At 37.3% G+C, this 17,882-nt stretch overlaps 1 protein-coding gene across 1 annotated transcript; it reads left to right on the forward strand.

Moving 5' to 3' along the window:
* The first annotated feature begins 15,776 nt into the window (after positions 1-15,776).
* LCD (Pyridoxal phosphate (PLP)-dependent transferases superfamily protein) lies at positions 15,777-17,841 on the forward strand. Its single transcript, XM_079074504.1, has 2 exons — positions 15,777-17,275; positions 17,494-17,841. The coding sequence occupies exon 1, from the start codon at positions 15,876-15,878 to the stop codon at positions 17,259-17,261; it is 1,386 nt and encodes a 461-aa protein (XP_078930630.1). The 5' UTR covers positions 15,777-15,875; the 3' UTR covers positions 17,262-17,275; positions 17,494-17,841.
* The last annotated feature ends 41 nt before the right edge of the window (positions 17,842-17,882 follow it).

The raw sequence follows: 17,882 nt of genomic DNA on the forward strand, positions 1-17,882 counted from the left end.
GCCGCCGTTCTCCGTGTTCGTTGACGACAAGTTGTCGCCGCTGCCGTGTTCGTCGACGACAACCATCAAGCTGTCGTCGCCGGTCACCACAGGTGGGTGATTTGGGTCCGTTTTTCGAGCAAAGGACGAGTAGTCGTGCTTCTACTACGGCTGTACATCCTGTGTGTGCCTAGTTTTGGCCGGAAATTTCAAGAACAACCACCACCACCACCGTGAGGTGGTGGCTGCCACCATATACCACCGTGTGTGTGTATCTTAGTGGATGTGTGTGTTTATTTGAGACTTAGCATTGTAAAATGTAATTAGAAATTGGAATAATGAAAAGAAACTCTAACCACCACCGTGAGGTGGTGGCTGCCGCCTCCTTCCACCACCAACCGTCATGTTGGGTGGCGGTGTGCTTTTGCTTGCGTTTGGTTGCTTTTGGATGCTTGGACAAAAATGGACTAGACACCATAACCACCACCGTGAGCCACCGTTGACCACCACTACCCGAGGTGGTAGTGGGTGGTGCCCGACTAGTGAAACCCTAATGGGCCTAGTGAAAATGAAAACCTAATGGGTCTAAGGACTTAGCTATTGGGCCTATTGGGTTGGGATTGGGTTGTAAACCCTAACTAGGGTTTAGAAAACCCTAATTTTGGATATATGGGCCTTGGACGTATCAGGACCCACATTTGGGCCATTAGAATGGAATTGTTAATTACACCCAATCACACCATATGACTTATGTAGAAGAGTGATGGACTTAATGGATTAAGTCCTTAATAGGTTAAGTGAGAAACACTTAACCCTAATCGTCATTTAATGTGAGAACCCTAATTTCACTTGGGCTTTGAGTTGGGTCTTTCTATTGGGCTTTGGTGATTGAGATATTAATGGGCCATCCAAGAAACATCATATGGACTAGAATAATTTAATGGGCTTTAGGGTAAGGCCCATGTGAAGGTTTGGGCCCAATTTGGAAAATTGGGCCATAGATGAGCCATAATTAGGCCTTTATGATTATGAGATATTGGGCCATTAGAAATGCCAAATGTTGGGACTGGACTAAATAGTTGGGCCTTAGAATAAGACCATGTAAAGGTTTGGGCCCAATTTGGAAGATTGGGCTATATGTTGGGCTTTGACTCATAGTTGACTTTTGGGCCTTTGGATTGGGCCTTGGGCTTGAATCAAGCTAAGATAGGGGTAAAGCAGTCTTTTACCCCAAGCATGGACTTATGGGTATATGTTGTAACCCAATTACTGATTGGGTGTTATTTTGATGATTGACAGTTTGAGAACTTGTCATCCAGCAGCTAGAGTTTTGTCTACGGGACTTCAGCAGTGTGAGGTGAGTTACCTTCCAGTAGAAGTGAGTCTACGGACACAATGCCGGCCCACTAGTAGGAGTTGGTTGATAGATGATTGTCTTTGTGATAATTATCTAGGTTTGCTACTACCTTATATGTTTTATGTGTTAGCATGATATGATGTTATGTGATAGTGGTAGTAAGGGGAATAGTCCCCGATTACCGGTCGATAGGGCTGAAGGGGTAGTTTAGTACCCAACTATGCTAGACAGATTACGATATATGTGATACGATATTATGTGGTAGTAGTAGGGGTGAAATAGTCCCCGAATACCGGTTGAAAGATACCGAAGGAGTCGTCAGAACCCATGCATGCCTAGCAGTATGTTTATGATATGTTATTATTTGGTAGTGGTAGGGGTGAAATAGTCCCCGTTATCCGGTTGAAACAGACCGAAGGGGAGGCCGACACCCAGATATGCTAGGCGGTTATCCGGTTGAAAGATACCGAAGGGGAGGCTAGCACCCAGATATGCTAGGCGGTTATCCGGTTGAAAGAGACCGAAGGGGAGGCCAGCACCCAGATATGCTAGGCAATTATCCGGTTGAAAGAGACCGAAGGGGAGGCCAGCATCCAGATATGCTTGGCAATGTATATGTTATGTGGTATGTGGTATGATGGGGGAACTCACTAAGCTTCGTGCTTATGGTTTACACTTTTGGTTTCAGGTACTCGTTTTCAAAGGAAAGGAGCCGGCTTGATCGCATCGCATCACACTATGATTTTCCGCACATGAGATCTTTGGGATTACACTCTGAAATTATTTTATGATAATATGCTTTGATTACTGACACTTTGGTTTTGGACATGAGATGTTATTATGAATGATTTTATACTATTGGTTTATGAATTGTTAAACTAAAAACGAAATTTTTGGTCTTGAATTTTGGGATGTTACAATTTTTTTATATTGATTTTCTTGTGTATATATATTTATTTTTGTGTTGTATAAGTATGTAAGAATGTATTAGTTTTTAGATAATTGTTTTGTATTAAATTCAAAGACCAAAGTGAGTGAATTAATATGTTTATTAAACTGTGAATAAAGTATTTAAGCTGTAAATGCATGACTTTATATACAAATATAATTTTGAATGAATGGTGGCTGTAAAGGTGGCACAGATGGTTGAAGATAATGTGTAGTGGTTGTGATAGTGTTTTTGTTTAACTTCTCTAAATATGTACATTAATGTAAAATACATCGTATTAAGTTGTGAATTTTGTATATTAAACTGTAAACGAACTGTATTAAGTTGTATTTTATAAAAATTGTGTATTTAAATATTAATGAACGTATAAATGAAAATATTAAACTACAAAATTTCCGATTTTACCATTTTCTTACCAAAAAACAAATATCATGATTTTTAACATATTTAATAACTATTCACAATATATATTTACTTAAGAAATAGGGGTTCTTAGGGTTCTTAACCTTTTGTGGTTCTCATTTGAACCATTCCATATATATATATATATATATAACATACACGTTAATAACCTTGGTCGATTATCGTGTTTTGTAAAGTTTCTGTAACGCCCGTAGATCCGGGCTAGTCAATTTAGAGACGATAAGCATCAAAAATGACTTTTTGATGGAAGATTAATTAGAAGGATTAATCTTAACCAAGTTGTAGTATATGTCTCGAGGTTTCCGAAAATATAAAGAACGCCGAAATCCGAGTTATAACGAAGAAGTTATGACCTGTCGAAGTTTCACGATAAACCGGCACGGTGCCGAATGTCGTAAAAAGTGAGTTTTTGATAAACTACTTTTTAGCCTTAGTGATCTAAGTGAAACTCGTAGTGTTCGTTAAACCGAGATTAGGTATAAAAAGAACGCCTAAATCTGACTTCGTATGAGGAAGTTATGATTTTTCGAAGTTTCTGCTTAGCAGTAGACAGCTAAAAACTCGAATTTTAGATCGAGTGATTTTTAGCTGACACGACCTAAACGGGAATCTAAGGTCTCGTAAATAGTAGCACAACGGTAAAAAGTCTGACGAAAACGGACGTCGGATGAAGAAGTTACGAATTTTTAACGGATTTCCTGTCCCGGTCTGTTAAAAATAATAATATAAAAATTAAAGTCAAAATTAGCTGACGAAGTCTAAACGAAAGTTGTAGAGCGTAGTTTTACCTACGCGTGCATATAAAGAACGTCAAAAACGGAGCTCGTATGCGAAAGTTATGGATTTTAGAAGTTTTGGCGCGAAAACCGAGAAATTTCGCATAGTCACGTTTTTGCCACGTCACCCTCGCCCAAAATGTGCCACGTGTCCGAAATGGTCGAGTCATCCGAGCAGCTGGCAGTCGCGTGTCACTTCCGGATTCGACCGAAGCCTCGGCCCTCGCACATCCGACGCGTGTACAGTGACTCCTCCATCCGAAGCCGCCTTACCTCGCCCCGACCCGTATCGCACCTGCTGTCCGAAGCGGTCCAATCAGAAGCCTCCAGCGAGGCCCTCGCATGCGCAGCCATGTTCGAACCCACGTGCGAGCCTTCCCCTGCGAACCTCGAATCTGCGACGCGTGGCTTCTTCTCATCCGTCCGATCAGCAGCTTCGGACCCTATAAATACAAGGGGTATGCGAACCCTCCCGGGTACTTTTGGGATTTTGCCACTTTTAACCCCTTTTTCCATATTTTCTTCACATTAACATTCCCCGAAGCCCCGGTATCGATTCTAACACCCGGAATACGCCACGAAGTGCCCGAGAAGCCCGGAAAATTTATCTTTTCGGTTTCGAAGCCCGACCCTTCGCAGAGCCCGGTTTCTCAATAAAACTCCCGGTTTTATTAGAAACGATCGTTTTAGGAAACGAATTGCTGCCCGATTTTCATTAAATCAGGTGAGTGTGTAGTCACTTTCACCTTACACATAGATATGAAGTATTTACCTTAAAATACGTGCTATGTGTAAATATATTAATTGTTTATTTGAGGTGACTGTTGAATTGAGGTTTTATACAAGTTTTAAACTGTATATATTTTTATCTACAAATATGTTGGGTAAAACATGGGTAGATGAATTATATGATGTGTGATGAAATAAAAGTGATGAGAGGTATCGATGTTTAAGATGGTCTAGTCATCTAGTAGAGTATAGATAACGACCACAGACTATTTTAGATAGTCCAGTGGAACGTTAGTAGACTTGTAATCGGTACGTATGTTTGAACTATATGTTCATAAAGTGTTCTTGAACTATATGTTCCTTAGGTGTTTTTGAACTATGTGTTCATCCGTTAGTTCTTCTTTTTGACACTATTACGTGTCGGGGTACGGAAGCGTACGGGAGTACTTTATTAGTATTTTCCCTATGCTTTTATTTTGAACAGCTTTGGAGTCTTCGTTTCTTTTGTGAAGTGATCGGACGAGCTTCATGAGTCAGTGTTTTCATTTCCGATGCCGGATAGGGGTGAGTCTGGAGGTTCAGACCACAGCCTAGGCATTAGTCAGTGTTTTCATTTTCGATGCCGGATAGGGGTGAGTCTGGAGGTTCAGACCACAGCATAGGCATTAGTCAGTGTTTTCATTTTCGATGCCGGATAGGGGTGAGTCTGGAGGTTCAGACCACAGCCTAGGCATTAGTCAGTGTTTTCATTTCCGATGCCGGATAGGGGTGAGTCTGGGGGTTATATACCTCACGATATTCAGACCACAGCCTAGGCATTGATAACTACCCCTGACTTAATTGTCTTGTGGTTCTTTCTTTTACGAACAAAGGTTCGTGGTTAAACTTATTCCATTCATTCGATATCTTTATCGATCCTTGTTTGCTGCTAGGGGATTTCTGAAGCAGTTTTGTTAGTTGGTTGTTCATATCGATCCTTTAGGCTAGATCTAGTAAGATCACTGTATAGGATCAGTATGTGGGGATCGACGTTGTTAGTGCCTGTTGTATATACCTTGGCGACGATGTGACTTCGTGCCTGTTTGACATAAATTGCTGAGGAAGCAATGTTGTCACCTTTTGACATAAATTGCTGAGGAAGCAATGTTGTCACCCTTTGACATAAATTGCTGAGGAAGCAATGTTGTCACCCTTTGACATAAATTGCTGAAGAAAGCAATGTTGTCACCTTATTGTTTGTCTTATTTGACATAAATTGCTGAGGAAGCAATGTTGTCACCTTATTGGTTGTTTTATGTTAGGATGTCTGGTTTGACATAAATTGCTGAGGAAAGCAATGTTGTCACCCCGTTGGTTGTCTTATTTGACATAAATTGCTGAGGAACCCCCGAAGCAATGTTGTCACCCCTAATGAAAATCCTTAGGCTAGGTCCCTTGTGATAGTTGTTTTAGGGACGTAAGGTGAGGATAACGGGAATGGGTAATTAGGGTTAATTTGGTTGATTGATTGATGTTTAAGCATAAAAAAATTATGTATTGTGGGTTGAAAACCCTATATGCTCACCAGGCTTCCAAGCCTGACCCACTCAGCTTTTTATATTACAGGTAGTGGATCCCGAGCATAGTCGGATGATGACAATGAGTGATTTTTGGATTATAGGCCAGTAGTTGTAAATAACTGTGTAAGGCTTATAATGTCTTGTTTATGCTTTTGATATGTATCGGAACATGACATCCCGAGGTTTTGATATAAAAGGAAACTATATATTTCTTAAAGAAAGGTTTTGACAAACTTTTATCATGTTTTGTTTTGGGGACCAATTCCGCAATATCTTTTAAAAAGATTTATCTGATTTTATTTTAAAAAGCATAAACGAAATCGGTCTTTTCTGGCCGTGAAATTGGGGATGTCACAGTTGGTATCAGAGCATTAGTTTAAGCGAACTAGGAATTTGTAGGATTTCTAGACTTAAACTTAGAATGCTAAGCGATGATTGTGATATGAGTGTCTGCTATATTTTAGACACGAGCACTAGTTTATTTTAGGAAAGATGCCTAAACTGCCCTTATGTGCTAAATGTTATATGTTTGCCATATATGCCATTATTTGTTCGGATCTATGGTCTGTTGCCGACCCGATCTGGAAACCTTATGTGTGTAGGATTCTAAGCGTATGACTACGATATTAGAACTAGCATATAAGTGTTTCGAAGTGATAAGGAGATTTATACGTCTATCGTACATAAAGCTTTCTTATCTTAAATTCTCGCCTGGTACACCGAACGTCTGCTTGGGTGTACAAAACGTTATGGTGAAGACTCGTAGAGAATTGAGTAAATGGAGGAAATGAAAGGCTTATGATAGTGAATGATACCTATCAGAAGATATCGTAAGAGTAGTATCTTGCCTTTAGAATATGTTTGATAAAATAATGAAATGTTTAGAGGAGTATGGTACGTCTGAAGTACACCTTCGATTGGCAGGATGATGGAACGATTGGTGTAATTCTTGAAGTTGTCCCGTCATTTGGAATCTCCATCACCAACCAAGTTGAAGTAGAATTGATGATTGAAGATACGCATGGAATAAGTCCTAGTAGAGTCTAGGAAAATTTTATGATTAATTGGACACATTCGTATGTGTTAAATTGTTTTGTGATTTTAGGATTTGGGGACTGCGAGACAGTACTTGGGACGAGTATGAGTAGGTGTGAATAGTAGTAGAGATCTATACTATTGGAAGCACAGGACTCACGCTTCGATCAGGGAAAGTCACAAGGTTACCAAGAAACTAGTGATTGATTCCGTTTTATTCGGATATGTCATTACCCTTGTTTCGGTAATGACTAGTAAGTTGGTTGTTATTCCGACCCTAGTGGTCATATCAAATTGAGTCCGACTACGATGAGTTTGTTACATGGTTCGGAGGACCAAGTTCGATGTAGCATCTGACTAAAGTCAGAAGGTTGAAATTAATGCGATCGATAGCATCGCGCTCGTTGTTAATGAAGCTTGTAGCTGGAAATGCTATATGCTAAAATGTGATTATATCACATTAAGATACGAACGAAGGTATATTCCATTCTGGAATTTGACTCAAAGAGACTTGAGTCTAGACGTTGCATCATCCGATGAAGGTCATTAGAACATGACCCGTCGATCTGTTACAATAGATAAGGGGAAGTACATTTCCTAAGAAGAAGAAGGAGTCCTCAATAAGGATTCATTTTGTAACTTGTAGGTTACGATTGAAAGTCCAACCTAGTACGAAGAGCAGGTGTAAGATTGAGCATCATGGTTATTACTTAGGATGGAAAGATAACGTATGGAATCATTATACAAGTCCTATTTTCGTTGATGATTTCGGGACGTAATCATCCTAAGGGGGAGAGAATTGTAACGCCCGTAGATCCGGGCTAGTCAATTTAGAGACGATAAGCATCAAACATGACTTTTTGATGGAATATTAATTAGAAGTATTAATCTTAACCAAGTTGTAGTATATGTCTCGAGGTTTCCGAAAATATAAAGAACGCCGAAATCCGAGTTATAACGAAGAAGTTATGACCTGTCGAAGTTTCACGATAAACCGGCACGGTGCCGAATGTCGTAAAAAGTGAGTTTTTGATAAACTACTTTTTAGCCTTAGTGATCTAAACGAAACTCGTAGTGTTCGTTAAACCGAGAGTAGGTATAAAAAGAACGCCCAAATCTGACTTCGTATGAGGAAGTTATGATTTTTCGAAGTTTCGGCTTAGCAGTAGACAGTTAAAAACTCGAAATTTAGATCGAGTGATTTTTAGCCGACACGACCTAAACGAGAATCTAACTTCTCGTAAATAGTAGCACAACGGTAAAAAGTCTGACGAAAACGGACGTCGGATGAAGAAGTTACGAATTTTTAACGGATTTCCTGTCCCGGTCTGTTAAAAATAATAATATAAAAATTAAAGTCAAAATTAGCCGACGAAGTCTAAACGAAAGTTGTAGAGCGTAATTTTACCTACGCGTGCATATAAAGAACGTCAAAAACGGAGCTCGTATGCGAAAGTTATGGATTTTAGAAGTTTTGGCGCGAAAACCGAGAAATTTCGCATAGTCACGTTTTTGCCACGTCACCCTCGCCCAAAATGTGCCACGTGTCCGAAATGGTCGAGTCATCCGAGCAGCTAGCAGTCGCGTGTCACTTCCGGATTCGACCGAAGCCTCGGCCCTCGCACATCCGACGCGTGTACAGTGACTCCTCCATCCGAAGCCGCCTTACCTCGCCCCGACCCGTGTCGCACCAGCTGTCCGAAGCGGTCCAATCAGAAGCCTCCAGTGAGGCCCTCGCATGCGCAGCCATGTGCGAACCCACGTGCGAGCCTTCCCTTGCGAACCTCGGATCTGCGACGCGTGGCTTCTTCTCATCCGTCCGATCAGCAGCTTCGGACCCTATAAATACAAGGGGTATGCGAACCCTCCCGGGTACTTTTGGGATTTTGCCACTTTTAACCCCTTTTTCCATATTTTCTTCACATTAACATTCCCCGAAGCCCCGATATCGATTCTAACACCCGGAATACGCCACGAAGTGCCCGAGAAGCCCGAAAAATTTATCTTTTCGGTTTCGAAGCCCGACCCTTCGCAGAGCCCGGTTTCTCAATAAAACTCCCGGTTTTATTAGAAACAATCGTTTTAGGAAACGAATTGCTGCCCGATTTTCATTAAATCAGGTGAGTGTGTAGTCACTTTCACCTTACACATAGATATGAAGTATTTACCTTAAAATACGTGTTATGTGTAAATATATTAATTGTTTATTTGAGGTGACTGTTGAATTGAGGTTTTATACAAGTTTTAAACTGTATATATTTTTATCTACAAATATGTTGGGTAAAACATGGGTAGATGAATTAGATGATGTGTGATGAAATAAAAGTGATGAGAGGTATCGATGTTTAAGATGGTCTAGTCATCTAGTAGAGTATAGATAACGACCACAGACTATTTTAGATAGTCCAGTGGAACGTTAGTAGACTTGTAATCGGTACGTATGTTTGAACTATATGTTCATAAAGTGTTCTTGAACTATATGTTCCTTAGGTGTTTTTGAACTATGTGTTCATCCGTTAGTTCTTCTTTTTGACACTATTACGTGTCGGGGTACGGGAGCGTACGGGAGTACTTTATTAGTATTTTCCCTATGCTTTTATTTTGAAGAGCTTTGGAGTCTTCGTTTCTTTTGTGAAGTGATCGGATGAGCTTCATGAGTCAGTGTTTTCATTTCCGATGTCGGATAGGGGTAAGTCTGGAGGTTCATACCACAGCCTAGGCATTAGTCAGTGTTTTCATTTTCGATGCCGGATAGGGGTGAGTCTGGAGGTTCAGACCACAGCCTAGGCATTAGTCAGTGTTTTCATTTCCGATGCCGGATAGGGGTGATTCTGGGGGTTATATACCTCACGATATTCAGACCACAGCCTAGGCATTGATAACTACCCATGACTTAATTGTCTTGTGGTTCTTTCTTTTACGAACAAAGGTTCGTGGTTAAACTTATTCCATTCATTCGATATCTTTATCGATCCTTGTTTGCTGCTAGGGGATTTCTGAAGCAGTTTTGTTAGTTGGTTGTTCATATCGATCCTTTAGGCTAGATCTAGTAAGATCAGTATGTGGGGATCGACGTTGTTAGTGCCTGTTGTATATACCTTGGCGACGATGTGACTTCGTGCCTGTTTGACATAAATTTCTGAGGAAGCAATGTTGTCACCCTTTGACATAAATTGCTAAGGAAGCAATGTTGTCACCCTTTGACATAAATTGCTGAAGAAAGCAATGTTGTCACCTTATTGTTTGTCTTATTTGACATAAATTGCTGAGGAAGCAATGTTGTCACCTTATTGGTTGTTTTATGTTAGGATGTCTGGTTTGACATAAATTGCTGAGGAAAGCAATGTTGTCACCCCGTTGGTTGTCTTATTTGACATAAATTGCTGAGGAACCCCCGAAGCAATGTTGTCACCCCTAATGAAAATCCTTAGGCTAGGTCCCTTGTGATAGTTGTTTTAGGGACGTAAGGTGAGGATAACGGGAATGGGTAATTAGGGTTAATTTGGTTGATTGATTGATGTTTAAGCATAATAAATTATGTATTGTGGGTTGAAAACCCTATATGCTCACCAGGCTTCCAAGCCTGACCCACTCAGCTTTTTATATTACAGGTAGTGGATCCCGAGCATAGTCGGATGATGACAATGAGTGATTTTTGGATTATAGGCCAGTAGTTGTAAATAACTGTGTAAGGCTTATAATGTCTTGTTTATGCTTTTGATCTGTATCGGAACATGACATCCCGAAGTTTTGATATAAAAGGAAATTATATATTTCTTAAAGAAATGTTTTGACAAACTTTTATCATGTTTTGTTTTGGGGACCAATTCCGCAACATCTTTTAAAAAGATTTATCTAATTTTATTTTTAAAAGCATAAACGAAATCGGTCTTTTCTGGCCGTGAAATTGGGGATGTCACAGTTTCTTAGCTTAAAATGAATAATATTATATGTTTTTGAGCGTTGAGTTCTAACAAGATAGTTTTTACGAGAATTAAAGTAAAACTATGTTTAGAATCACCACAAATGTATTGGAAGTCTTATGAGATTTCAATCAAAAGTCAATATTGAAATTAACAAAAATATAAAGTTGGAAATAAATAAAAATAATGTTATTGAAAGTTGTAGATAATTTCGTTAGAAACATTTAGGCGAAAACCTCATCGAAATCGGAGTTATAACGAAGAAGTTATGACCAATCGAAGATCCGCGACAAACCCAGCAAAACACTATTTAGCGTAAAAAGTGAGTTTTCAATAAACTACTTTTTAGCTTTAGTGATATAAATGAAAGTCGTAGTATTCGTTAAACCAAACATTTTCATAAAAAGAACGTCCAAATTTGACTGCGTATGAGGAAGTTATGATTTTTCTAAGTTTTAGTATAGCAATATACAGCTAAAAAGTCGAAATAAAGATCGAGTGATTTTTAGCCGACACAACCTAAACGAGAATCGAAGGTCTCGTCAATAGTAGTACAACGGTAAAAAGACAGACGAAAACGGACGTCGGATGAAGAAGTTATGAATTTTTAACGGATTTTCCTGTCCCGGTCTGTTAAAAATAATAATTTTAAAAATAAAGTCAAAATTAGCTGACGGAGTCTAAACGAACGTTGTAGACTATAATCTCGCCTACGCGTGCATATAAAGAGCGTCAAAAACGGAGCTCGTATGCAAAAGATATGAATTTTTGAAGATTAGGGCACAAAATCCGAGAATTTTCGCATGCATGCAAGGCCTAGAATCAGCCACGTCATCCGAATCTTCGCATGCTGCCTCGTGTCCGAAGCTGCTGACACATCCGATGCGCGGCCCAGTCCGAGACCGACGTGTGTCTTCGTGGTGGAGGCGTCCGAAGCGAGCCACCTGGCCCCTCGCATGCAAGCCACGTACCCCTCCCCCTCGCCTCGCATCCGCCGCGTGTCTCTCTTCTCTCTTCGGTCCGAGCCCTCGCACACTATATAAGGGAGGTGCGAACCCTCCCGGTTTTGGTTGGTATTTTCCATACTTTTTCACACTAAAATTTATTTTAAGCCCCTTTTAACTCCCCGAAACCCCGAGAACCTACCTAACACCCGAAGAACATCTCGAAGTGCCCGAAGACCCCGAGAAATTTATCTTTTCGGTTTGAAGCTCAACCCTTTCAAGGTCCGGTTTTAAATAAAGCTCCAGATTTTCATCGAAGAAAGTTAATTATAGAAACGAAGTGCTGCCCAAATTACTATTTTAACCTCCGGTTATTTCACGGTGAGCTCAATATATAGGAACAATTGTATGTTATGTGTTATATGTGCTATATATGCTTTTTCATGTTATTTTCCCGTGTTATTATTTCGTGCTATTTTGATAGCAAAGCTGTACCTTTGGCCATGTGATCAGTGAAAGGACTTACATTCACAGTGGTATTGGTATGTAGCCTCTGGCCGTGTAGAGCATGTCTCGCAAGAGAATGACTTCTACCCCTATGACATTGGCAGAAGGTTAGATAGGGCTGAAAGCCTGAAATCTTCCAAAATGTTTAATCAGAAATTGTATGTCTTCTGTGCCATTTGGGCCGAAGCGTTATTGATGTATATCAAGTATTGAAATTGTTATGTCTCATTGATTGTATATCTTTGAATCAAATCATTGATTGATACGGAAAGCTTGTCGCATGATTCACATATGCCTTTGTTGTTCCTTGTTCCCTTTGCTTCTGCCATATTGAAGTATATATATGGCATAACGTTATATTGTATCTATTATTGAACTCACTAAGCGTCACCGCTTACCCCTCTCAGTGTTTAACAATTGCAGGTAATAAGCATCCAGTATAGTCATATACTGTTGGAAGATTTAGAATAGTTTATACTATTACTTTTGTACTTGGGTTTATGTTGTATAAAAGCTTTAATATCATGGGTAGTTATGTAATATACTAAAACTCAGTCGGTTTGTATCCAGTCTTTTGTAATCAAATTATCAATGTAAAATATTATTTTTGAATATGCATGTAGCATGTTGTTGAGTAACTTGGAGTAACAATGTCTTTAGTATGAAAGTTTGGGTCTTTTAATATATATATATATATATATATATATATATATATATATATATATATATATATATATATATATATACTTATAAAAGATGCATTTTTATTTACACCACATGCATTTGAAACCTCCATGAATTTTCAATTTCTTTTTAATAATTATTATAAATTGGTTAATAATGTGAAATTAATACAGAAAACCAAATTCTAATCATAAATTAACTAAACTACAATATTAAAATATCATATTTTACTTCTATTTATAAAATTATGACTTTAACTTTTTTAACATATTATAATTAACTTATTAGTTTACATATGTTGTCGTATGTGAGCAATTGTCATTTTAAAGTCACAAATTTTGTATAATTTAGGATTTTATTAAAGATACTTAAATTATTAATTTCAATATATTATTAAACGATTAACTTAAATCAAAATTGTAGTTAAACTTGAAAAAAATTAAGAGACTATTTTATAAAGAGTTGAAAGTTATAAATTATAGTGTTAAACCTAAAATGTAATCCTAAATTAACAAAAAAAATCCATGAAAACTATTTTTTATAATCATTAAGAGTTTTCAAATAAGTAGCTTAAAAATAACTTACAATAAGAATAGCTAAAAGTAATATTATATAAAAAAACTATAATGTTATCTTTAAAAACAAAAACAGTTTTTGTTGTTTTAAAAAATTACAATAAACAAATCAAACAATATTCATCAAATAAATTTTAAAAAGGTTAAATTTCTGAAACCAAATTAAAATAATTAAGAGTTTTCAAATACGTTATTTTAAATAATTTACAACAATAATAGTTAAAAGTAACATTATACACAAAAATTATATTGTTACCTTTAAAAGCAAAAACAATGTTTAATATTTTAAATAATTACAATGATATAAATTAAAATCTTAAGCAAATAAACTTTTTAAAATTAATTCATTATAACAACAACTATAAATATCATTAAACCATATATTATATTTATTTTTATTCATTAGTAACCCGCAGGTATATGTCATTAAGACAACTGAGATTATAGAATTTAAAAGATATTTATATTATCATATAATTCAAAACGAACAATGTTCATACCAACTTATTATAAGATTTATTATATAAAAGGTAACAACAACGTCATTGATATATTTAAAAAACATATATTTGTAAAAATTTCAAATATATTTTTGTATTTTGTGCAATGCGCAAGTATTCGCCTAGTATATATATATATAACTTGAACACAAGGAATGTAAGCGCATAATAATGATAGGAAAATCTATAGAAAAGTCGCAAACTTTTAGGAAAAGTTTCAAAAGTTATTTTTTTAATAGAAAAACCCAAAAAACCAGATAATTCTTTCACTTTGGTCCTTTTTGACCCTTTCAACAAGTCACTTGCCCATGTGACACTCCAAGGTGGAAATCACTGATGATTTGGCATGACATGGCAGCTGACGTGCGTCAGCGTCTTCCTTAGGAAGTAAAAATTTGTTTTTTTTTCGAAAATAACATCTTACCAATTTAGCTGAACACGTTTTTTTCTTTAAATCCTTAACTTTTATATATGACACTAAATGCTGAAGCTTCTTTTAAAAAAACTGATTTTTTTCGAAAATAACATCTTACCAATTTAGCTGAACACGTTTTTTGCTTTAAATCCTTAACTTTTATATATGACACTAAACACTAAATGCTGAAGCTTCTTTTAGAAAAAACAAAGGTTGTGGGATTCGAACATGGACCCGTAATACACATATACAATTAACTTAGCAATTGAGCTATAAGATTAATTGTTAATTGTTCCTTCACTCCTCTCTCTCTCTCTCTCTCTCTATATATATATATATATATATATATATATATATATATATATATATATATATATATATATATATATTATCTTTCAAGCTTGAAATACAATAATTTATTATTATTATTATTATTATTATTATTATTAATATTAATGCTATTTTTATTAGTATTATAAGCGAAAATCAATATATGGTTTTTTAAATTCGTTTTTATCAATATTATGAAATAAGTATATATATATAAACACATTTTAAATAAATATTCATACGTAAAAAACATAAAAATATAATAAATACATCTAAAAAATATAAATACTTTTTATATATGTATTTATTAAATTTATATTTTTTTATGTATTTAAAATGTATTTATATATTTATTTATTAAATAATTATCATAAAAACGAATTTAAAAAAATCATTTTTTAACTTTTGCTAATAATATATATATATATATATATATATATATATATATATATATATATATATATATATGTGGCGCAGGTTCGAAACCCGTTACCATGATTTTAAAAAGAAAAAACTTCACGAATTATTGTTTATTTAAAGGAGTGAAGGAGTTAAAGATTAAGAATCTTCCATATCAACTAGTTGGTACCTTCGTTTCATTGAAGTGGGTAGTGGGTTCGTAACCCTTTGCTTGCATTTTCTAAAAAATGTCTAAATTTTTGTTTGTAAGGAAGAAACTGACGCAATATGTCATGACAGCTGCCACGTCACGCAATATGGAGAAACGACCTGCTGAAAAGGTCATGAATGGTCAAATTATAAACATTAACTGGTTTTTTTATTAAAAAAAAATTAGAAATCTTTTGAAACTTGAATCTTCCGGATCAATTGGTTGGTAACTTCATTTCGTTGAAGTGGGTTGTGGGTTCATAACCCTTTGCTTGTTTTTTCAAAAAATTTCTAAATTTTTACTTGGAAGGAAAAAACTGATGTGACATGTCATGTCACCTGCCACATCATGCCACATAGAGAAGTGACATGCTGAAAAGGTCATGAATTGTCAAATTATAAACATTAACCAGTCTTTTTATTAAAAAAAAATTAGAAATTTTTTGAAACTTTTCCTAAAAATTTTGGATTTTTTTCCTAACGAATAACCAAAAAGAAAAAGAAAAGCATCCGGTTGGTGCTAATTTGACAAAACAGTGCAGCCCTTCACATGAAACCCTAGCAACAAGATACAGAGAAAAATGGGTGAAATTAGAAACCATGGAGACGACCCCGAAGACAGTAGCAACCATATCCATCTTCCGAAGAAACCTAAACTATCATCATTCATTACTAAATCCCAAATTCAACAAGAATTCGCCCATCACCAGCCTGGCGTTGCCCGTCTAAACAACGGCAGCTTCGGCAGCTGCCCAGGTTCCATCATCGCAGCCCAGAAACGGTGGCAGCTCAAGTTTCTTCAACAACCCGACGATTTCTTCTTCAACCAACTACCTACCCAAATTCTCCGTTCCCGAACCCTAATCAAGGACATTATCAACGCCGATGACGTCTCTGAAGTATCAATCGTTGACAATGCCACCACCGCCGCAGCGATTGTTCTCCAGCAGGTTGGATGGGCATTCGCGGAAGGTCGTTTCCACAAAGGAGACGCTGTCGTCATGCTTCACTGTGCTTTCCAAGCCGTGAAGAAATCCATCGAGGCTTATGTGACCCGTGCAGGTGGCTCCGTCATCGTGGTACATCTTCCTTTCCCTATCAAGTCCAACGAAGAAATAATCTCCGAATTTAGAAAGGGTTTGGCAAGGGGCAAGGCCAACGGTAGGAAAGTTAGGTTAGCCATAATTGATCACATAACCTCCATGCCCTCCCTCATAATTCCAGTTCGTGAGTTGGTAAAGATTTGCAGGGAAGAAGGAGTGAGCCAGGTGTTTGTGGATGCTGCCCATGCGGTTGGTAGTGTCTCGGTTGATGTGAAGGATATAGGGGCTGATTTCTATGTCAGTAACTTACACAAGTGGTTTTTCTGCCCACCATCCGTGGCTCTTCTTTACTGCCGGAAATCTTCTTTATCCTCCTCGGAGCTGCACCACCCTGTGGTGTCGCATGAATATGGAAATGGACTCGCCATAGAGAGTGCCTGGATAGGTACACGGGATTACAGCTCTCAGCTGCTTGTCCCGGAGGTTATAGATTTCATCAACAGGTTTGAAGGGGGGATGGATGGAATTAGGGATAGGAATCATGAAGCTGTTGTTGAAATGGCAGAGATGCTGGCTAAGGCTTGGGGGACCAGCCTGGGATCGCCTCCTGAAATGTGTCCTAGCATGGCCATGGTCGGCCTGCCTTCTTCTTTGGGGGTTTTAAGCGATGGTGATGCTTCTAGGTTAAGAAATCATCTGAGAGACCAATTTAAGGTGGAAGTTCCTATACACTACCAGCCATTGAAAGACACAGCAGCAGCAGCAGAGGAGGTCGAGGGTGGTGGTGCTGATTTTATCACCGGCTATGCTAGGATTTCTCATCAGGTTTACAACACCATTGACGACTATCTCAAATTCAGGGACGCTATCAACCAGCTTTTGCATGATAGTTTTAATTGCAAGATGCTTCCTTATCCTTCTTAGAGAGAATAAAGTCGGTATGTCATCCCCTCCCCTCCCCTCATAAATAATCTTTTATTTCCAAATGACACAAGATATATAGTTGGTGAATTCATGCTTATCACTTTGTTGTATGAAAATACTAACAACAAATATTCTTTACAAAATAAATATCAACCTCATCTTATGTGAATGATAGGACAACTTTATTTTATTAACATTCAGTATACATGGTGATGGAAATCAAATTATGTAGGAAGGGAAGTTTGACATGACATACTTACGATGGTGGGTGGGAAGTTGATATCTGGAAAAAGGGACATGAAGTTCAGTTTCAGTTGCTTGTATTTTTAGAAAGACAGAGGAGGTCTACACTGGTTTTGTCACTTTCTTTTGGTACGTGAACAAGATGACACAGCTTTTAGGTTTAGAGTGAGTAGCTAGCGTGTAGGAAAAAGGGAATTCTATTTTTATCATGTTGGTTTGGCTCACAAGTCATAAGAATAAGGAGGATGTGATTGTGATTGTGAAGAGGTTATTATGACTCTCAATCTCTTTTATTTTATGTTATTCATTTTGTTAATACTAATAATATGTTTGAAAACTACATGTAGTCAACCACCAAACTGTAATATCCAACAGGAC

Source organism: Lactuca virosa, chromosome 9, assembly GCF_052849685.1.
Source record: "Lactuca virosa cultivar CGN04683 chromosome 9, Lactuca_virosa_CGN04683_v6, whole genome shotgun sequence".
Lineage (NCBI taxonomy): Eukaryota > Viridiplantae > Streptophyta > Magnoliopsida > Asterales > Asteraceae > Lactuca > Lactuca virosa.

What these genes read in the sequence shown, in the direction of transcription:
- LCD (XM_079074504.1), top strand. Translation starts at nt 15,876, where the DNA reads ATGGGTGAAATTAGAAACCATGGAGACGACCCCGAAGACAGTAGCAAC.